The 22,970-nt window shown below is 49.6% G+C and overlaps 1 protein-coding gene across 1 annotated transcript in view; it reads left to right on the top strand.

The window, feature by feature from the left end:
• Arhgap26 (Rho GTPase activating protein 26) overlaps positions 1 to 19,184 on the top strand; it is a 381,582-nt gene extending 362,398 nt beyond the window's left edge. The window contains 2 exon segments of the mRNA XM_021226648.2: positions 3,760 to 3,851; positions 13,732 to 19,184. Coding sequence (XP_021082307.1) covers positions 3,760 to 3,851; positions 13,732 to 13,820 — 181 coding nt within the window. The 3' untranslated portion in view covers positions 13,821 to 19,184.
• The last annotated feature ends 3,786 nt before the right edge of the window (positions 19,185 to 22,970 follow it).

Here is a 22,970-nt window from a genome sequence, read left to right as displayed (position 1 = left end):
TTGTGTCATTCTATATTCATGTGAGAACAAGAAGAGAGGTGGCCTGAACCACTTTGTGGAAAAGGAAAATGGTCACTTCATTAAGTGAGAGTCAGGGCAGAGTTAGGAGTTCCTGCCATCTGCCCAGCATTTTTATTCTAAAGACCTGGCCAGCCTGGTTGTTTCCGTGCCATCTCAGCCCTCGGCTCCACATGGCTTCCTACCTCACCTGGTTCTGGATGATGGGAACAGTGGCAATGGCTCATTTCCTTACTAAATGGTATCAGGCATTAGGGGATTGGGGCTAGCCTACAAGCAAGCAAGTTGTTACTCGGTACTGCCCCCTCTGGCATCTGAGGGCACCATTATGATGATGTCCCACTATCCTTTAGGAATGTGTCATTTTGAAATAGGCAAGCCATAGTAGGGCTTGAAATTGGATGTCACTGAGTTACATGTTTATGCTAGGATAAGCACAGATCGGAACCATGCTGGAAAGGTAGCCCACTAGGAGACCAGGGGTGGGTTATAATCTCTAGTTGCTTTTGCATCATATAACTAAGAGGTGGGGCATACATCCATTGTTCAGGTCTAGTGTCACCTTTCCCTGAACTGACTAACAGAACATAAACCTTCAAATTTCTTTCCTTTGGTAAGGCTTTTAACAACAAATTCTGAATGGGGCCTAATTAGGGGTCCCAGAAACCTCTGGAGATGGCGTCCTCTCTCCAGTTAGACTACCTTTTGACCTTCTTGACTCAAGCTCAGAAGAGATGGGGCACTGGAGGAAGCCCCCCTTAACATGTGCCCTTGTTTTTCTATTTGCCCATCCACAAGATGCCCCACATGGAACTCCTTATTTGCATTTGCTCTTAGGCCCTGGGGAGCTGCCTTAATGATCAAGCCACCGCAAGCTGGCCCCTCCTCCAGTAGCATGCACCATAGAGAGTGGGTTGTGATTCTGCAAAGCTTGCAAGGGCATTTGAGGGAAATTCCTCTGAGTGTTTTCCTGGCCTCGTTCCACGCTCAGAGGCAAAAATTAAAAGTGAACCAGCAGAAGGTTCCAAAGTTGCTCATGCCCTTGAAGGGCCAGCTGAGAGCTAAAGAATGCTGTGATGGGAACTGCTAAAACCTCCCCAACCTGTGTCCAGTTGCAGAGTAGGGAGCCAGACAACCAATCATATGGCTTCAAGCGGAGTCAAAGCTTCTCAACCCCAACTTTAGCTAACAGGAGCTATCTGTTTTGGTAGGAACCCTTTACCTAAGCAAACCCCTTGGGAACTTTCAGAAGGAGCAGTTGTATACTAGGCTTACAGTGATGGCAGACTTTTAGCAAGACATAACTTCGCCAGTTAGAGTTGCCAGATATGCAAACCAAATAAAAATGTAACCTACTCAGTTAGATTTGAATTAAAGATATAAAAAATACATTTCTTAGTGTATGTGTATCTTATGGAGGTACACTTTAGAATATGTATTATTCATTTGAAATTCAGATCTGACTAGATGTCCTTTACTTTCTCTAGTGACCTTACTCTGAGGTATGGGAGCAGCCCCCCTTTAAAAGCATGCCCTATACGGTTAGAGAAGCAGATTGGTGCTTGTTTACAATATCCATGGCACCCTGCAGTTGATCCCAGCACTACAACTGTGTGTGTGTGTGTGTGTGTGTGTGTGTGTGTGTGTAGAGAGAGAGAGAGAGAGAGAGAGAGAGAGAGAGAGAGAGAGAGACCTGCTCCCTTCTCACAGTGCCCACCCGCGCTGCTCTGTCCTCAGAGGCAGGCCTGCCTCAGCCTGGCCTCACTCTTGCATCCTGTGGCCTGGATTCTCCTGCCCTGCATTCATGCAAGCTCTACAGGCTTGACAGTATAATGCTTGACTACTTCACCCCTTTCACAGCTGTCCTCCACCCCATGGTCAGGGAAGGAGGTGAGGAGAGGTGTAAACTTTGTCTACCATGAAGAACTGCCCATTGACTGCTGGGCCCTTGCTAACCAACATGAAAGTCTATCAGTTAATGAGATTAGACCAAAAGAGCTGCTTTCCAACTGATGAAAGCCAAAGGCTTTTCTCTTCATCCCCAGAGTCCCTGTCTTCTTTTCTTCCCCTTTTCCAGTTCTCCCCTTCCCAGCATCAGCCCTTGGCTGTAAGAACACCAGAGAGAGCTACCATAAACTGTCATTCCCCTGGCAAGAGTCTAGATAACCAGCAATTCTGCTCACCGTACTGCACAATACACTCGTGCAATTGTCTCTTTCCTTTTCCACGGACCCACTCTCAGCTCCTATCACCCACCATTCATCCTTCCCAAAAAGAATGCACTTGGTATCCCTAAGCAGGATCAGTTTCAGAAGGCCCAGGGCACTCCAGCTCATCTGAGACCAGACCCCTCTCCAGCCACTAGAAATCAATGCACCCCAAGAGCTGGGGCATTATCAGCTCTAGGAGGCACTCAGATTGTCAAGTGAAGATCAATTCAATGACATACATCTCTTGGCTGATTTCTTACTCCAGAGGCCCTCTGGCTTTTTAAAACTTGTGCCTCTGAATTCCAGAGTGCACTCCCTCAGATGACTTGGAGTAGAAAGTCACTTGTGGCAAATAAAGAACAACCTTTTGACAGACGTCATTTTGACCCGTGAAAAATCTACCGAGTGCAGAGAAGAGTGTGGTGCCAAAGTCAAACTTGACAGCAAAGAGTAAAATTACCCTGCTCACAAATGACTGTGAAGACACAGGCTTGCACCTTATGAGCTGTGATGGTCACAGGCATGTGGACAGAAGGTTCGAGAAACTCCGTCATCACAGACTCCGCCCCTGTGTTCTGGTAGATAACTTTTTTACGGAAACTCCACCTCACTGTTTTGTTTATCTGTTGTCCCTGGCTGCTGTGTGCCGCAGTGCAGCATTTACAGCAGAGACCGTGCGCCTTCAAGAGCCTAAAGACTGGCCCTGTTACCACAAACAATGTGCCAGTCTCGACTCTGCCTGCCTGCGTGTGATCATCACTTAGAAGGTGACACACAGTCACTTCGGTTTTGATTCTAATTCTTACAGTTCTGTTTGCAACTTGGCAGGACATGTAAATGCTCCCAATGACATTCTGATAACACAGAGGGAGAGATCATTGTCAATATTCATTGAACAAGAGAACCCAAAACAGAGCACAAACCCCACCTTTGTCCCTTCCTTCCCTGCCCCCACCCCTTGCGAACTCCCACGCTGGCACACTCGTGTGCTTACACACCACCTCACCCTCCTCCTCCATCCTTGCCTGCCCTGGGGAGGAAGAGTCCCAGCTCTGGAATGCTGCCCCACCAGCAATGAAGAACATCTGAGGGAACTCATGGCCGCCCCTGCCTGGCCTGAGACCTGGCTCTTCTGGAGTTTCTCCTGGATTCACTGGGCTTTGGCAACTTGCAAGAACCACTGCTGGGACCACCCTGCCGAGCCCCGTGGCCCCTTCCCACCCCCAAGCACTCTGTCCCGAAAGCTGTTCTCTTCCCTCCCAATCCCAGCTGTTATAACTCCCAGGTAAAGTTTCTCTGGGGCACAGGGTGACCTTGGAGAACTGTGTGGCTTTTCAGAGTGTGGCCTTTCCCTGACTCTTTCTCAGTTCTCTCCTGTGGCCTTTGCGACGTCCCCACCTCCTGTTTTGCCATCTGGCTGCTCTTCCCAGGAGAGAGGACTAGGTGGCTTGCAAGGAGGGAAGAAGGAAGATGAACAGTCTGTGACTTTGAGGGTTGGAAACAATGTTAAATAAACTCCCTTTCCACACAGCACACCGTTCCGGAAGGCAAAGGCCTTGTATGCCTGCAAAGCTGAACACGACTCTGAGCTCTCCTTCACAGCAGGCACCGTCTTCGACAATGGTGAGTTTCCCATCACCTCACAAAAATGGAGGGAAGCAGAGGAGTGAAGCTCCTACCTGGGGCAAGGGGCTCTTTCCCCAAAATCAGACTTCTGGAGGCCTTACCTTGGGTAGACCCACATCAGAGAGATGTTTGGAATTCTGAGTGAGACGGCACCTGGCCTTGGTGTCTCACGTTTGTGAGCACGACCGTCAGAGACAACGGAGAGGGATACAGGGTGGTGGCAATTGTGCAGAGACACGGGACAATCTCATGGTCACCTGCTCTGTCATGTTTCCCCCCTGGGGTCTCAGCCTGCTTTGTTTTCAGCAGCAGGCAAGGCCCATTCCCCAGACAGCCAGGTAAACAGTAAACCTCCTCTTCCTGCTCCTCCCCCTTGAACTTGAGAGCACAGGCAGGACTCCCCCACGTGACATCACAGGGCAGCCAGGGCCTGCAGTGGCATCCTGCTGCAAGAATGAATTGTAGCACCCCGTAAAACTGAGGCTCTGGTGCACCATCACCCCTTTCTTTTCCGTCTTCCTCCCTATAACCCTGTTTTATTGTGAGAAGCGAAGCTGTGGTTTGGGCTAATTATTTACCTAAGAGAAAAATCTGGACCCCTGGGTAGACACCAAGTCTCTGTGATGGCTGTTTTCCTTGGGTGAAGTTCTGCTTCACGGTTAAAACAGTTAGTTCGGTTTGCTTCAAAGGAAGCCAAAAAGGCAACATCCTGTGTCCAGATATTTGTTCTGGCTACCCCTTGCCCCAGGTGTGGTGAGGGCAAAGGTCATACAAATCTGGCCAGACCCTCCTGCCCGGCCCTACACCCGCCTCTCCCCATGTGACTGAGGAGTGTAGGACAGCTGAGAGCTGAACCCTAGAGCCAGACCATGTGCCTGCCCCAGTCTGACACTTGCTCTGATGTGACCTCAAGCAGGGCCATCTCTTCTCTGTCACAGCAGATGACACACCTACCTTCCAGGGTGTGGCAAAGGGACGGCAAGCTAATATGTAGTGTGGGTGTAAAACAGCACTTAGGCAATGGGAGGCATTCAGTGTGCTGTCCTTAGGATTGTCAAGACCTTGTATCCATCTTAGAAAAAGACCGTGGCAATGTGACCTGTTACCAAGGATGGCCTTTCCTTTGTGGCTGACATGCCCTATCCTGACTGACTGTCAGCTAGCTGTAGGTGAACCATGCAGTCACACCCAGAGGGCCTGACACCAGGTGTGCCACGCCTGCTGCATTCTGACCACCTCTTAGTCAGGCATGAGTAGACACAGTAGGAAACAGCACACAGTGCACAGAGATTCCCAGACCTCCTGGGCCAAATTTGAAACTGCGTGTGTCCTGATGAGCCTGTGGTCCACCTCCATGCTTCTGAGTCCAAAGCTCTATACTGAAGCCTTGGCTCTGTTGACTCTCTTCTGGGCCCTGTACAAAGCTGAGCATGTGAAATAACTGCTGCTTGCAAGCCTAGCAGGCCAGCAGCATGCACGACGGGTCTGCCGAAGACAGCCCCAAACTGTGCCACGGTGAGTGTGCCCTACACAGACCAGCTGTAAAAACAAGGTGCAGTTTCCCCCACCACACAAATCGGAACGGGTGTCACACTGGGCAGCTGTACTCCTGCCATGGGTGAGCAGTATACTCAGAGTTATGCAAGTCTCACCACTATCTAATTACAGGATATCTCACACACACACACACACACACACACACACACACACACGCACACACACACGCGCGCACGCGCACGCGCGCACGCGCATGGTGAATCCCACACCCTTTAGCAATCATGATGCTTTACACCTAAACTTTGGATATTTCATACAAATAGAATCACATAATATGTGGTCTTTGTATTTTTTTCAATGATGTTTTTCAAAGATAATCCATGTTGTAACATGTATCTGCACTTTATTTCTTTTTATGGCCAGGTAGTATTTCATCATGTGACTGTACCACAGATGACATAAAATCCACTAGTTAATTGGTGGGATAGCTTTTTGTCACTTCTTCACTGTTAAGAATAATACTCTGTTGACGTTCATGCTTGGGTGTTTTATAGAAGAAGTTCTCCTGGGATTTCTGGGTCACACGGTAGCTCCGTTTACTGCTTGAGGAAGTTCTCCTGGGATTTCTGGGTCACACGGTAGCTCCGTTTACTGCTTGAGGAAACGGCAGACTGCTTCTACAAGGAGCTCGAACCGTTCTGCGTCTCCTCCTTCACTTTAGCTTGCAGTTTTGAAACAGCTCATGAAGTGAACAACAAAAAGGCAGGCAAACGCCTGCCCTTCCCTGAGGGAATGCCCTGCCCAGCAGGTGCTGAGGCTGCTCCTGCCACCCCGAGGTGATCTTCATAAATCCCCGGAAGATGGACACTTGTCGCAAGAAGGAGGCTTGGTTGGTTCCCTTCCCACGCACTCCTGTGATCTCTGGGGTTCATCAGAGTTCTCCAGTGCTGACACGGCCTGCATGCATGTGACCGTGGGCACACTCATGCCACGATGCGTGTGGAGCCAGAGAGCATTTCTTTCTTTTTTAAACTGCCTTTTTGTTTAACCTTGTGTCCCCCATAGCATGCACCTGATCCCACTCAGTTCCCCATCCCTGCCTATCCGCCCTCTGCCCTTTAACTTCCCCACCCCCACAAAAATAGAACTTAAGAGAGAGAAAGAGAATAGGAAGGCCTCAGTCTCTTCATGGACGCTGGGCTGTGACACACTGAGTCACACAGTGAGCCCTTCTGTCCGTGTGTCTTGCGTGTGTTTGGGTCTGGTTTGGGCCTCTGGTTTCTGCCTCCCCATCAATTCTGCACTCACCGGGACTCTTGGACATCCTGCTGTTGCCCCGTGTTGTGGAGATCCTGCAGCTTTGGGTCTGCTCCAGCAGATCACAGATGGGTGGATGGTTCTGGGCCTGGGTGGATGCGGGGTTGGTTAGCTCACTGCTCTGCCCTGTCCTCACTGCCAGGGTGAGCGCTCCAGCATTGTCCTGGCTATTTGACCTCTTGCAGCCATGAGCTGGGGTGGGCCAGCTTTGCTGCTTTCAAGTCCTCAGGGTAGGCTCTCCCGCGCCTGCGCCAACAGGGCTGCCTCGGCAGGATGTAGTGGCCACTGTCCCCAGGGCTGCAGCAATGCGGGGTGGGGACAGCTCTCCCGCTCTCAGGACCTCAGGGCCAACCAGCCCACATCATGCCACAGGTAGTGAGGGCAGAGGGTGTCTCCCCATGACACACATGCCGCCATATGGCATGTGTGGTCTACATCTCCCAAGCGCACATCCCAGGGCCAGTCCACCCTGTCATTAGGGTCAGCTCAGATGAGGTACCAGGCCCACTTTCCTGAGTGCTGCAGCTGGTAGGTCAGCTCCCTCACTCGCCACAGGTGGTAGGAGTGAGGGACAAGACATCTTTCCCTTGCCCTCACCCCCACCAACAGGTGAGCTGCAGGGCCTGCTCTCCCAGTGCTGGAGTGGAAGGGGCAGGGGCAGCTCACACCTGCCTCAGGCATAGAGGGAGAGGGGTGGCGTGTCCCTCCTGCCCATGCCACCACATGCGAGATGAGGGGTCGAGCCAGATCTCTCACGTTCATGTTCTGGGGCCTGCTCCCACCCTGCCCCACCAGCAGGGTCAGCTCTGTTGTGCTGCCTGAGGACATACAGGGTGGTAAAGGGGAGGGTCAGCACCCTGGACAGCTGGAGGGGGCACGGGTGGGGGCATCTTTCCCTTGCCCCCCTGTTACACTGCAGATGAGAGAGGCGGTACCAGCTTTGCGTCTCCACCCCTCAGGACTGGCTCACCGGTGCCCCTGGAGAACCACAGTTCTGGAGTCGGGTGCCCCACTTTTCTGTGAGGCAGGGCCTCTCGTGTGCTGCAGACTGCGGTCTGTCTGTGTTTCCCTGTGTGCTGCAGACTGCGGTCTGTCTGTGTTTCCCTGTGTGCTGCAGACTGTGGTCTGTGTTTACCTGTGTGCTGCAGACTGTGGTCTGTGTTTCCCTGTGTGCTGCAGACTGTGTGTGGTCTGTCTGTGTTTCCCTGTGCGCTGCAGACTGCGGTCTGTGTTTCCCTGTGTGCTGCAGACTGCGGTCTGTGTTTCCCTGTGTGCTGCAGACTGTGGTCTGTGTTTACCTGTGTGCTGCAGACTGTGGTCTGTGTTTCCCTGTGTGCTGCAGACTGTGGTCTGTCTGTGTTTCCCTGTGTGCTGCAGACTGTGGTCTGTCTGTGTTTCCCTGTGTGCTGCAGACTGTGGTCTGTCTGTGTTTCCCTGTGTGCTGCAGACTGTGGTCTGTCTGTGTTTCCCTGTGTGCTGCAGACTGCGGTCTGTGTTTCTCCTGTGTGCTGCAGACTGCGGTCTGTGTTTCTCCTGTGCGCTGCAGACTGCGGTCTGTGTTTCTCCTGTGTGCTGCAGACTGCGGTCTGTCTGTGTTTCCCTGTGTGCTGCAGACTGCGGTCTGTCTGTGTTTCCCTGTGCACTGCAGACTGCGGTCTGTCTGTGTTTCCCTGTGTGCTGCAGACTGCGGTCTGTCTGTGTTTCCCTGTGTGCTGCAGACTGCGGTCTGTCTGTGTTTCCCTGTGTGCTGCAGACTGTGGTCTGTGTTTACCTGTGTGCTGCAGACTGTGGTCTGTGTTTCCCTGTGTGCTGCAGACTGTGGTCTGTCTGTGTTTCCCTGTGCGCTGCAGACTGCGGTCTGTCTGTGTTTCCCTGTGTGCTGCAGACTGTGGTCTGTGTTTCCCTGTGTGCTGCAGACTGTGGTCTGTGTTTACCTGTGTGCTGCAGACTGTGGTCTGTGTTTCCCTGTGTGCTGCAGACTGTGGTCTGTCTGTGTTTCCCTGTGTGCTGCAGACTGTGGTCTGTCTGTGTTTCCCTGTGTGCTGCAGACTGTGGTCTGTCTGTGTTTCCCTGTGTGCTGCAGACTGTGGTCTGTCTGTGTTTCCCTGTGTGCTGCAGACTGCGGTCTGTGTTTCTCCTGTGTGCTGCAGACTGCGGTCTGTGTTTCCCTGTGCGCTGCAGACTGCGGTCTGTGTTTCTCCTGTGTGCTGCAGACTGCGGTCTGTCTGTGTTTCCCTGTGTGCTGCAGACTGCGGTCTGTCTGTGTTTCCCTGTGCACTGCAGACTGCGGTCTGTCTGTGTTTCCCTGTGTGCTGCAGACTGCGGTCTGTCTGTGTTTCCCTGTGTGCTGTAGACTGCGGTCTGTCTGTGTTTCCCTGTGTGCTGCAGACTGCGGTCTGTCTGTGTTTCCCTGTGTGCTGCAGACTGCGGTCTGTGTTTCCCTGTGTGCTGCAGACTGCGGTCTGTGTTTCTCCTGTGTGCTGCAGACTGCAGTCTGTGTTTCCCTGTGTGCTGCAGACTGCGGTCTGTGTTTCTCCTGTGTGCTGCAGACTGCGGTCTGTCTGTGTTTCCCTGTGTGCTGCAGACTGCGGTCTGTCTGTGTTTCCCTGTGTGCTGCAGACTGCGGTCTAGCTTTCAGCCCACTCTCACTCCGCCTCCCATCCTGCCACAGGAGTTCAGGGATTTCAGAAGCCCACTACCGCCTTGGCTTTTACCTCAGGTTCTGGGAGTCAAACATAGGTCATCAGGCTTACACAGAATTGCTTTTATCCTTGGAGCTGTATCCCTGACCCCTGATAGAAAGGCTGATCCACGTTCAAGTTGTCTTGCCTGGTAGTATATCACGGGTCCTATTCTAGAGGGAAAAATCTACATTTATTCTGTCAGAGAAATAGGTGTCATGGAAAGAAATAATTGAGATATTAGGTGAAGAAGTGGCCTTTTCCGACTGTTCCCTCCTACACCGATTCTGGAGAGAGAAGGTAAAGCCTGTGTAACCTGGATGCTCTCTGTAGCTGTCGGGTTAAAGCCTCCTACTGACAGCTATTGACCATGTAAGTTGTTGTCCTGTGTGGAACAGGGAAGACACGGGAAGGGATGTGGGGGTGAAAGTCTGCTGCTTCATAACCATTGATCTCTCAGCCTTGGGATTTCAGGGGCCCAAGGCTCGACTCGGGGGACAGCTTCCATCAGTCCTGGGGTCTGTGCAGCAGAGGATGGATGTGCACTACTGGAAATATCTCCAGTGTCGGCTGTCGCCAGTCTACCAGGAAACTGTCCACTCTGCTAGGATCACCTCAGACACTGACTGGAAAGAGAAGTAATTCGTGTTCTCAGGAGCATTAGTCACGAGGAAGCAGTGTGATTTGTGATACCTAGAATTTTACATGGCAATTGCAAAAATTGGGTTCTTGGCGCACTATTTTCAAGTTTTGAGATGAGGGTCTGACAGACATATCTGTAGGTAACGTGCTTGCTGTGTGGACATGAGGGCCTGAGTCCTACCCCTAGTACCCTTGTCAAAAGTCAGGTGTAGTGTACCTGAGATCACAGTGCGAGGGATCCCTAGAGCTTGGTGGTCATCCCCCCTAGTCAAATCCGTGGGGTCCAGGTGCAGTGAGAGACCCTGTCTCAATAACAAAGGTGGAGAACACCTGAAGAAGACACCAGCACTGGTCTCTGACTTCTACACACATGCATACACGTGTACACACATCCATGCACACATGTGTGCCTGTGCAAGCAAACACACACACACACACACCCTTGAGATGAGCTGGATTCTTCATTGTGATATACAACAAAGCACCATTGTTAAGCCAGAGTTCATCCCTTCCCCAGACCCCATCTCTTCCCCTTTCTATCCCCCCTCCCATTCTCTCTCCCTCCCTACTCTCTTTCTCTTCTCCCGTTCACTATGTTCATTGATAAATTGTCGTTCTCCCAAAGGAATGATATATATAAAACCACCCAGCCCCGGATAGGAGCTCAGAAGGCATTTGAGTGATGAGTAAATGCCTGCTGATCACACAGGTCTGTAACTTCCTCCGGTGGAGGCCTCTTCCCTTTGGGGGTAGCCAGCTGTTAGAGTAGTCACACACTCACCCATTGTCTATAGTGAATCAGCAGAGAAGAAAGACTGACCCGAGCATGCCAGGGACCTATGCTGTAAATAGGACTGTAGCAAAGAGAGCCCAGGTCAGTAGCAGCTTATATTACATTGCTCAACCGGGCTAAACTGCCACCCAGGCAGCTCCTTTCAATGTGTGGTGTGTATGTAGCACATTGACCAGTGCAGTTCAGCCTGCCAACTGCTTACGGAGTACTTCATCAGTCAGCACACTGAGGCAAGCATATGCAGAACTCAGACTGTGGGCTGCGTGCTCAGATGTCCGGGCCTCTGGTACACCTCCATCGTCTACCAGCTGTGTAATTTTTGGCAGGCTGCTTAACCTTTTGGCCCTGAGTTTTTCATCTGTAGAAGAAGACAGCAGCACAGCGGACTTTGTGTTCACCCTGAAGCTAATACAGGTGGAGTTCCAGTTAGTAAGGCTACTTAGTGTGTGCTCGAAGCGTTCACACCAAGGAGCACCTTCTCCTGTGGAAGCAAAGCAGGATATAGTGGGGGAAGGCTTTGGTCTCTGGATTCAAATGCTGGTTTCATTCCCATGACTAAAAGTGCATATTAATTTCTCTAAAATTCTGAGCACATGGCCCCCACAATAGTCAGCCTTTCCAAGCGCCAGATTGTATCATAGTGGATGGGGCAGAGGGGAGTTGCTGAAGGTTGTTGAGCCAGTAGTTGATAAGAAACTGAAATGCATTGAGAAGTCAGGTGGAAAGCATTTTAACAGTTTATTAGTAGGAACCATGAACACTATGTGGGATATGCTATGAATTTTCTGCAAATCAGAAGGCGGGAAGGAGCAGGTAGAAGCCAGTCCATAATACTGTTTATGAAGGAGTTAGGGTTTCAGCTGAGCCCTATGTGAGCCAGAGAACAGATGACAGCAGGAAGAGTGGGACATCTGGGCTCCCTCCTCCAGCCAACCAGAACTCAAATTTCATTCTTAACTGTCACCTTTATTACAAAGGTAATGACACAGAAAAGTCATAGCTTTTAACTTCTACAAACCTGTTAAAATGCAGGTGCCCGAGGCCCATAAGCATACAGATAGGGCTGGGCAAAGGGCTGCTTCATCCCCTGAAATCTGTGTGACACATCTATCTCTAGGTCTTCCTGGCCCTCCCCATAGTCTGCAAATTCCAGTCAGGGTTCTAGATGCCCTCAGTGTCCGTGCTGTTTGAACAACTCTGGGAAGGAAGTACACACATGCATCCACCAATTAGAGCCCATTTGGTCTTTCTTTATTTTGTTTGAATTTTTTTCTCATTTTTAACTCATGTATTTGGGGGAACAGGTTTAATTTGTTTATTTTTGGTTCTAAACATAAGGTTTCCTGAAGCTTTAGTGGGGTCCTCCTGCCTCCACCCCCCAGTTCTGGGAGAGCAGGTACACACTGCTGTAGCTGGCTTTTACAGTGGTTTCTGACAAGCTGAACGCAGTCCACAGACGTATGGACCAAGGACTTTCCCTGCCTTTGTTGTCATCTCCCCAGCGCCTTGGCCATGCTTTATAGGGGGGAAAGCCTTACTAACCTGCATTGGGAGCTCTGCAACCCAGAGAGACCCGGCACCCCTAAGTGTGGTCTGAGGAATCATCTGCTCAGGGTTCTTTCTTCAGGCCTCATGGTAGGAAGTTAGGCAAAGTTTTGGAGGCCAGCTAATAGGTGTCTGACCAGGTCATCATCTAAGGGGTGCCTCCACATACTTTAGTCCTTCTAGAAGTCTCAGAGCCTGTAAGAGTGTGTTTCCTCCCCCATTGGCTTCCATCAGTTTCGTTCTTCTTTCCCTACAAACTGAAACTAGAATTATACAGTAGTGTTGGGGCGGAAGTGCGTTTCTAAAACAAGCTCAGGAAGTCACTTAATTAGCCCAGGAAAGGAACCGGGGGAAATCCATTCTCTCCAAACAATCTTGGATAACTGGGGGTTTCCTAATCTGTTTAGAGCGAGTACCCTGTCCCCCCCCCCCCAGAGCTCTGTGCTTGCGGAGCTGGTTCACAAGGAAGCGCCCCTGCGTCCACACACACACTCATCACCGAGGCCCACAATTCCATCTCTCTTTTCTCCCACTGTGGTGTACTTTACAGACTCAGCCAGATTTCCCCCATGTATTCATTATTGGTGGTTTCCATGGAGTGGGGCCATGACATAACAGGCGTGGGTCTGTAGTCTGTGGATGTTGAAAAAAAATCAGCAGGATGGGAACTTCGAAAGTTGCAGCAGAGGAAGCAGACGGCTTTCTGACGTGTTTATAGGAAAAGGAAAACTTCTAGAGTATAGAAAAGAAAAGCAAGGCAGTCAGTCTGCAGCAGGAAGGAAGGATCTGCAGGGAGCTCAGAAGCAGTGGAAAGAATTTAAAAGCACACAGCTGATCGGCCAAACTAGGCATGGCAGCTCGTGCTGCTCATCCCAGGATTTGCAATGCTGAAGCAGGAAGAGCTCAGATCTTATGAGACCCTCTCTCAAAAAGATAAAAAGCAAAAATGAACACATTTGCAAAATGGACGACCTTAGTAAAGACTAGTTCTCGGCATCCTCCAGGGGCGTGCCACTTGGTACGTGGTGATAAGATGGGTTGGTGCGTGCATGGATGTGTGTACGTAAGGGTGGGTACATGGGTGAGTGCATGGGTGTGTAATGCAAATCTCTTGTGTGTAGTTTAAAACAAGACCTTGAGAAAGTCCATAAAGCCTGAAACTGCATGTGAGAAGGGACTGAATAGGGCCCTTTTCGTTGTGGGGAGAGTTCAGAACACCCTTCATCAGCATGGCTTCATCCCTCCAAAGGTGAAGGACCTCTGTTTCAAACCAGTCCTGGAATTGCATAAGAAGCAGTGTGTACTCATTCCCCAGACTAGGCTCCACACGCTCCAGTACACGGCGTGTCCACCCCCTGCCCTGCCATGACCTCATCCCCCCCCTCTCTCTCTCCCCTTGCAGTTCACCCATCTCAGGAGCCTGGCTGGTTGGAGGGGACTCTGAATGGAAAGACTGGCCTCATCCCAGAGAACTACGTGGAGTTCCTCTAACCTGGAGCCCAGGCAGTCCTGCTGAGCTTCCCGTGGTCTCCATGACAACTGCTGATTCTGGTGTCCTGGCCACTTTTCATTGCCACTGAGAAAGCAGGGAGCCTGACTGCTGCTCCCTGCCAACACGAATGCGTTGGGAACTTGTGTCACATCTCTCCATGATGGTCTCAGCTGACAGCACACAGCCAGCGGTGCTGCAAGGACAGAGAGTCATGGGCAGAGGAGGCCGCCTCATTTCAGTGACCCCTGGAAGCCCCGCAGAGCTGCTTTCTCACGCGGGCCCTGCACAGGGAGCCCTGGTTTCGTTTCAACAGTCATCCAAACCCACAGGCTTCTGGAAGACGAAACAGGATGAGAATAGTCCTACAGAGGGTGCAGCATTGCTGAGCTGGGGGTGCAGCATTGCTGAGCTGGACAAGGCAAGGCAAAGGAACTAAGATGCAGGCTGCCTCTACTACTGCTGTTTGCAGGGGGCGTGCTTCCTCTCTCCTTCCTTCTCCCAGAGACACAGGGCTGCAGGCAGCTGGGCCTGGCGGCAAGCGCAGGGGATGGGGGGGGGGGTGCCGCGCTGTTTACATAAGGTCCAATCTCTCACCATCTCTCCAGCAGCTGTTGGCCTATAATCAGCAGCGTTCAGTCCAGTCCTCTCATGCAAAGAAGCACATGCCCCTCACGTTCTCTGCCACTGAAGGCTTCCATCACTGCCATCACCTAGTAACCATAGCAACCCAACCTACTCTAAAACTAAGCCAAAAATAGTACTCCTCTTTGTATGACACCCCCCTCCATCAGTTCTGGTGGGTTTTTTAATGGTCTTCCAACAATCTGAAGCAAGGGATTAGACCATTAGGGTGGTCTGTCTGAGGCAGACAGGGTAACAGCTAGGGACTGCTCCTTTTCTGGTATATGTCAGCATCATCAGGATAGGTTTGGAGCAAACTCTAGGAACCTGTTGAGATTAAACCCAGACACAATCAGTACTTCTGTTCTTCATGCAATGAGTTCTTGCTTCAGAGGGCCAGATGCTACCTCCCTCTGGGCTAGTGATTGGCGGGTCCCCTCTGGTCCCCACTCTCCCTGCTGCCTGTCTTTGCCCTTGCCAATGACCCCAAACAGCTCCCTAGAATGGTTTTGCTACTGAGGTCCTGTAGAGTTGAGAGATGATTATTGGGCCAAATCTGTAGCCTGAATTTTAAAAGGACATCTGTATTCACTGCCACCAGAGAAAGAGGGGATCATTAACTAGTTGTCCAGGCATGAGGCTATTATAGACAACTCGGAATCTGGAAGACACCAGATGATGAGGCCTGGAGGCTAGGGAGGGTGCCTTCCTTCTAGGAGAGGGAATTCCCGATTAAAAGGCACTGGGTTTCACTGTTATGCATGGGAGACCACCTGGTCATCTCAACGTCATGTGACCTCCAAAGAACGGAATCATGGTATCTTCACATGTACATGCCCTTACACTAGAGGGCCTCTGGACAGACACGCTGCCACGTTCTCCAGGAGCCCCTGGGATGGCAGTGTTGCTCCAGCGTGTCTTTGGTTCTGGAATTCCCTTAGGGTTCTTTAATGAAGAAAAGAAAAACTTGAATTGTGTTGAATTACTGTATCTTTTGCTTTTTTTTAAGATAAATGTGTAAATAGAATGATTTGGAATATTATATGGTAAAGTTTTATATTTGATATTCTTTAAGCTAGTTGCTCCATACCTTTAGTCTTTGATTGCTGAACAAATGTGTTTAAAAGGGTGCAAGAGAGGCAGGGTTGATGAGTCATAGTCATGTCCCCTCTCTGGCCCGTGAAAGAATGTTTCCTTATGGTTCCTGTCGGTAAGCCTGAAAAGTTCATTGTATTCAGTTTTCTGTATCTACGTGTGATTTCCAGGCTTCAGAGTTTAAAGGCTTTTCAGGTAATGAATTTTCAAAGAACTCCCATCTAACAGTAAACTCAGGGTTTAAGTAGGTGGGGCAAGGGGTGACATGTTTATTTGTTTTTGTTTGTTCTTCTCAGGTGTATTTCTTGGTACCCCAGGATGTCCAGACAGAAGGAGATGAGACAATTACTCCTTTTCTTCCACATCTCCTAAGATTTTATAAATATAGCCTAGCTGGTATGTAACTGTGTCTGTCAGTTCTAAGAACAAGAGACCCAGCTGCTACGATTTTTAGTTGGCGGTGTGCTTTTACTCTCTTTCTGTAGGTATGTTTCTGCACTGCTGTTTCTCCTCCAGATTCCCTACAGCTCCAAATTAATTCCCCCAGAGGGCTGTAAGCTGCTACATCTACTGTAGTCCCACTACAGCTGTTAGAGTTTACCAGCTAAAGGATTGTACTGTTGTCACCAGGAACTCAGCCAGGAATAAGGGCAACTCTACCTTCAGTCAGAGAGCCAGACTGAGCCGAGCAAGGCAGACACAGGACTCAACCGCCATTGAAGCTGGGCATGAGGGCTCCTGCATGCAGGCTTAGCACTTGGAAGGCAGAGGCAGGAGGGCTGCCGAAGGCCTAAGGCAGACAGGTTTTGGGGTGGGGAGGAGGACCGAAAACTAAAGAAAGAAAGGAAATAGACTCAGGTCCCTAACCTATTCCCTGTGAGCTTGAGAACCAATTAAAAGAGCCCAGTATGATACTCTGATGATTTAAATGGTCACCTGCCCTGTCATAAGTGAGGTGTTCTTGTAGTCAGGTCCCAGCATGACTGCTTGGATGCACATCCTCTCTGCTGAGCTGGCCGTGGTTTGAAGCCTCTCTCTTAGGCTGACCTCCTTCCAGCTTCCCTGAGGCCATGTGTGGCCTATGACAGATGGTCACTCTGTTTCCCTCTGTCCAGCTAGGCCTCCCTCCTCATCATCAGCTAACAAACTGGGGAGGTGAATAGGAGCCAAGTGAACTGGAATATTAAAAATGAAACATGCCCTTTCTGCTCTCTGAACTCCCCCTCAACTCCCGTGGGTAAGGATGACTGGTGTAAAACGTGGGGAGTGGGTTATCCAAATGGAGGTCCATTGATCGAATTCCCAAAGATTCCCCAAGCATTGAGTTTCTCTTCTAGTCCCTGTGATCAGCTGGTTATGACCTGAACTGGGTGTTTTTATGATGATTGGCCCACTCCACCTTGAGATACAGAGTTCTATAACTGAATAGTGTCATGCATGCCTTGAGAAGATAGCTGGTTCCAAATCCCTGTCCCTAAGCAAGGAAAACCTGGACTTGCTGAAGATTAGATTCTCCCCCAGTTTTCAAGATCATTGTATAGCAACGAACTCGATTTAGTGGACCCCTCAGGAGCCTATCAGTACTGGAGCCAGTTCTTAGTTTTTCTAAAGCCAGTTGTGGAGTCTTGTAGGTGCTTTCTTTGCAGTGAAGAAAAGAGAAAGTTAGCATAAGTAATTGGAGACCAGCACTGTGGCAATGAGCCATGCTGGTTTCTTGGGAATTGCAGGCACACACCCACAACTCTCTACAGGAGCGTGCCACACCTGGATCTCAGAGAAATCCCTCCTGGAAACGGTAACACCAATCATACCAAAACTGTTACTCTGTCTTAGAGGTTCCAGAAGTGTCCATGATTGAGGCATGAGGAAATAGACTAAAGATGATGTGATTGTGTATTCATGGCTGGCTGTTGACACCTGTCATCCTCTGGTACCTGCTTTCAGAGACAAAGCTACTCTCCCAGCTTCATAGCCATGGAGCTCCCAGGTGACCACCCTGGCACCCCACATTTGCTCCGTCACCCATTGTTCCTCATAGATACCTGACTTTCGAAGGAATGTCCTGGGTGTCTGTGGAGGGAGTTATCCGCCACCTCTGACAAACTTGACAGTGATCATGTATGTAGACAGCCCTGCCCCTTAGCCCTTAGTCAGCCAGGTGCCCTTCACACCCCACAGTGGTGTTTGAGAAATGCCTTTTGTGCTCAAATATTTCTGAAGCCATGCTGATCTAGTGGCTGTCTGTGAGGATAGCATCAAACTGACAACAGCAAGAGAGCAGTGAGCCCCACACATTCCTCAACACTCCCGAGACAAGACTCCAACAAGTAATAATTAGCTCTCTTCCTCTTGCCCCCACAGTACTATATAACTTAGAGTTTCCCAAAGCAGACAACGATTCCAGATGTCACTCAGAGGCAGCCTTGTGTTCGTGGGAAGAAAAGCATAGATATAAAAATGCCAGGATCAGAAAGAAAAAAGTGAGCCATACCGAGAAGCCCCTGATCTTTATAGAGTGCTAAGTTCTGCTCTTACAGGAGCAGGGGGCAGGGGTAGAAATGGACTATGGCAGGAAAAAATTCACCACTAATAATTTTTCACAAGTCTGTAGGACACACAATGAAAATACCCTTCATGGTGGAATGTTTTAGACAGCAAGAACCGAGCGTAGTCCTAACCCATGGAAGGTCAGTTGAGAACTGTTGTGTCAGAATTAGTGTAGTTGGTGGGGTTCAGCCAGGCTGGGACATTCTGTACCATCCCACATCCACAGTTCCCATAGGCTTCTGAGTAACAGTCACCAGCGGCGTTCCTCAGGGTCAAGATGCCAGGACCAGCATAGTGTCTGTGAAAACATCCATCTGGTGATTACAAAAGTTGTGTGTGCATGTGTTCCTGTGTGTGTCATGTATGGCACATACCTACATGTGTAAAGATATAGCCTAATGATGGACACACATGAGCTTACACTTCCAAAACTTTTCCCGCTTTGGAGATTTGGAAGTAGGGTCTCAGAGGCATGCAAGGCTGTTGATTCCCATTCAAAAGATCAAAGATGCAAGTGAGTACCATCCAAAGCCTGCATTCACATTTATCACGTAGTCATCTGCGGCTGTGTTCCTTGTGACTTATTAAAAGTCGTGTCAAAAACTCAAACCCAGTAGCTAATGCTAGGCTAGTGTTCAAAAGCACTCTAAAAGACATTTACTCCTTATTTTGGGAAATAAACTATTTGCATGTTTAATTCATCTTTTAGGCTACCTTTGAGTATACTGTACAGTGCTGTGTGATATAATATCAATAAATTACTTATAAATGGCACTTTAATATTTTCTTTTGAAAAATCATAAATAATGCACTGTTGTAAATTTCAGTATTGAATATTGACTGGTGCATAGAATCAAATTCTGTAATTAAATAGTAACCTGCAAATAGGATAGAACATTTTTCCTGTTATAAAAAAAAAACAGTTTGCCATGTTCAGGCTTTTAAAAAATGTGTTTCTGTGCCACTGTGTGTATCTATGAAGAAAATACAATTTTTGTCAAGCACCTCTGAAACTTGTCTTTTTTATGTTTGGTTTGTGTACGTGGCAATCCCTATAAAGTAGAAGTATAACTTTTGAATTAAATGATTTTTCCATTTGATGGTGTGCTCATATCTTGAATTTCTGGTCAATTTCGATTCAACATATCTTAATTTCTTCTAATCTGCATTTGTACAGTGATCAAAGATCACAGTATAGGCCCTTACAGTTCTGAACATCAACTAGAGGGCTGGGTTTTTGTTCTTGTTGTTTCTTTCCTTTTCTTTTCTTTTTATGACCTGGAAGTGTCTCTGTGGTCTATTTATCAACAAGTCAAATGCTGTTATACTTGACTCGGCTACTCAGACCTCTCACACAGTTAAGTCTCACATTGTCATAGCCCATATAAAACTAATGATCTTATCTGCTGGAACACACCATAGGCTTGAGCCTTCCACGGAGTGCTCCTGCTTCTCCAGCCTTATAGTAATGCCCTGTGTCGTTGCTCAGGACCCGGGGTTACAGTGAACTTCTAGTCCTAGCTTAAGTACCAGCTCAAGTACCAAGAACTCATAGATGCCTCTGAAGGAAGGGGACCTGGGAGCCGGGGTAAAGCTTCCCACCACATGCTTGCCCGACATGGAGAAGGAGGGGGAGCTGGGGAAGCTCCTTTGGAGCCTGGATTTATGGAGGAAGCTATTTGAATGTGTGGGTTGCATGTGAGCAGTCTCTGTCACCCTCCTCTGCCAGGCTTGGCCTTGGTTGAACTCTGGGAACAGCACAAATAACCCACACCTGTTGTCCTCGCCGGGTCTGCAGGTCCTCTCGAATCACTCAGCCCTTGAAGCCTACACATGTGACATGTTTGGTTCTGAGCTGAGACTTTCTGAGCTCAAAAGCAGCGTGGGGAAGAATGGATTTATATGGTGTATGTGTCTCCATCACAGCAGGTCATTGAGGGAAGCCAGATCAGGAACTCAGTCAAGTAGGTGAAGAGGCAGAGACCATGGAGGAATGCTGCCTATCAGCTCTCTCCAGCTTTCCTAGCTACTAACACAGCTCTGCCTAGGATTAGCACCACACACAATGGGCTAACTTCCCCTTCATTAGTTAGCAATTAAGAAAATGCCCCCACTGGCATGCCCATGGGCCAGTCCATTGAAGGCAATGCCTCCATTGAACTTTCCTCTTCCCCAGGATTCTCTTGTCTCAAGTTGACTAGCCAAGCACATACAAGTCTGACTCTGTCGCCAAGAGAGTGACATGTGTGTGTCTCTTTCTGTCCTGTCTAGCCTTGTCCTTCCCAACAGGCTTCCCAGTCACTCTGATTTTTGTGTCATTACAATGTGAAAGGTTTTCATTTTTGGTTTGCTTGTAGTAGCCCCTGGAGCAGAACTCAAATGGTGTTGTGCCCAGTGGCTTGCGATCATGTTAGTTCTGGCAGCATGGTAGGTTGGTTGTTAGAGCCTGTGGTTAGAAGTAGACTTGATTGACAACTGAAACTACGTGACTGTTCGTGGGTGTGAAGAAATACTTTCTCAGGCCCCAAACAAGTGCCAGCTCTCGAGAATTATGGCATGTCTTTCTTCTTTCCTCAGATCTGTCTTGGACCTCACGCAGATGCCACACATCTCTTGCTGCTTTCTAAGTTAAGCTGCGACTAATTAGCTGTGCTGAACTAGCCATTGTTGACTGAGTCTGGCCTGCTCAGTGGCAAGGATTCACTCTAACCAAGGCAGTAACTGGTGGGTGAGGCCCCTGGTCTGGGAACACTGTCCTAGGGGAAGGGAAGCATATACCTAGGTACCAGAGTATAGCCCTGGGATGCTCAGCCAGCATCAGACATTTGGGGACCATAGCAGGACGGTTTTCCATTGAAATGATCAAGAACATGTCTCACAGCAGTTGGCTGTCACACTACATAGCTCTCCAGTCTTTTTATGTAATTGACCCCAGGAGCTTGGCCACAGCCTCCTCTAGTGAGGCCCAGCTTGCTATAATACTCCTTCCTGAGCCCATCCAGCTATCCAGTAAAGATTTGAATTCATGGAGTTCTTTCTGAAGGCATCAACTCACATCTTACCATGTCCTGTGCCCACGCTGAAGTTCAAATAAAGTTCTGGCACCATGGCCTGATGTCCCTTTTGCATTTATTAATTTAAGTATAGGGTAAGTGACCCTTGACAAAATGCTGTATTTGCTCATAGGCTCAGAGTAAAGACTTTTCTTTCTGCCCTCCACTCAGGCACATGGCCTCCCCAGCTGCTGGTCCTCTCAACTAGTGCTTAGCACAACAAACCATCTGGATAACCCAATGGCCAAGAGTCAAAAGCCCCTTCACTGTCATCTGGGTTGCCGGTGACTCATGCTGATTGAGGCCCCTTCAACAAAACTCAGAATCACCCAAACATTAAAAGCACACTCCTTCCTAAGGGCCCATCGAGGAAATTCCACGCGGCCCCTTGGGACCTGGTCTGGTATCTATCACTCTCACTAAGGGAATTCTTTGATTCTGACTGAAGTTTCCCATGGTGCAGCTGGAGTCCATTTCCGTCCTGGCTTTCGTCTGATGAAGAATTAACTGGTTACCACCCTTCTGCAGAGCCTACGATATTTATGCTTCCACTCGGTGGTTTCCTCTTGACCGAGCCACATGCCAGGCGCTGCTAACGTTGCGAAAGGAGCACACCTCTGACTTTATGGAGCTCACGCAGGCTTCGCGGAGAAGCTATGGGAGACAGAACCAGAGGTCACCTGGAAGAGGTGACCTTCAAGATGGACCTTGGTAGCCGGAAAGCATGAGCCACTTAGGTACATGGGAAAGTGTCCCAGCCCTCCCACGCAGAACGGCAGTGAGGGTCGGGAATGGGGTGGCCTCGGTGTTACTGCGCCATGGGGAGATAGGCCTCTCTGGAGGGTGCAGACGGTTCACCCTCACCTGTTCCCGCCCTAGCTTTGGGCTTCCGTTTCATCCTCAACTGACAAAATTCTTTCTCACTGGGCACGTTCAGCACCTTGCTAGATCCCCTTCCTAAACGCTCAAGACGCAAAGCACAATAATTGTCTGTCTAATAGGTAATAGAACTGTTCGTGGAGGTCACACAAGCTAGAACGAGGAGAACTGACTATCCCAGTGTAAAGTCTGTCTAGTTCTGCAATCCTTTGAAAGCCTTTATAGAAACCCTTCATAGGTGATCATGTCTGCGTGCACAGCAGTCATGTCCCACGCAGGACTGCTCCCAGGTTTGGTAGAGGGCTATCCTTCCCTGGTTTTGCTTAGGCTGTCTCTCCCGACCCCCATTTCTGTCTTCCTGGTCCCTGTGTGTGCTGTCAACAGCCTCCTCTTGGCCTTCAGAGTCAAGAGCCTGCCAGAGAGCACCGCTTCTGGGATGCTCAGCTTTGGACCCACAGAGGCAGGGCGAGAGCCGGGCACGTGTGAGTGACAGCCCTCTCTCCTCTTGGAGCCTCTTGTTCTCGCATCTCGGGCTAACAGCTCCTCAGTGGTTGAGTTTCCTGCACAAACTCTTGGTTTCCAGATCAGCCCCCACCCCAGATTCCAGCTGTAAGCGTTGGCGGGCCCACACCACCTTCGAGCCTGCACTGTGGAGCATCTACAGAGGCCCAGGCATGCTTGCCTGACTGGAAATATGGCATGTGAATTTTTAAAAAAAATATTATGAAAACATTTTCCCCCACCTGGACCCAGCTGCTGAGGAAAGAACTTCAGACCAGGGAAACCCCGTGGGTTTGTGTCTTCTCGCAGAAGTGTCTCCAGTCTGATTACCCCGTGCTCCGTATGAGGCCATTGTGCGGCTTTAGTGGAAAAGTCAGACCAAGAGGGGGAGAGGGGAGCCCACCATGGATGACCCGGGCACAGAGAATTCCTGACTCGTACTGGGTTTCTCTC

The sequence above is a fragment of the Mesocricetus auratus genome, unplaced genomic scaffold (genome assembly GCF_017639785.1).
Source record: "Mesocricetus auratus isolate SY011 unplaced genomic scaffold, BCM_Maur_2.0 Super-Scaffold_6730, whole genome shotgun sequence".
Lineage (NCBI taxonomy): Eukaryota > Metazoa > Chordata > Mammalia > Rodentia > Cricetidae > Mesocricetus > Mesocricetus auratus.
This window is presented reverse-complemented; position numbering and strand designations above follow the sequence as displayed.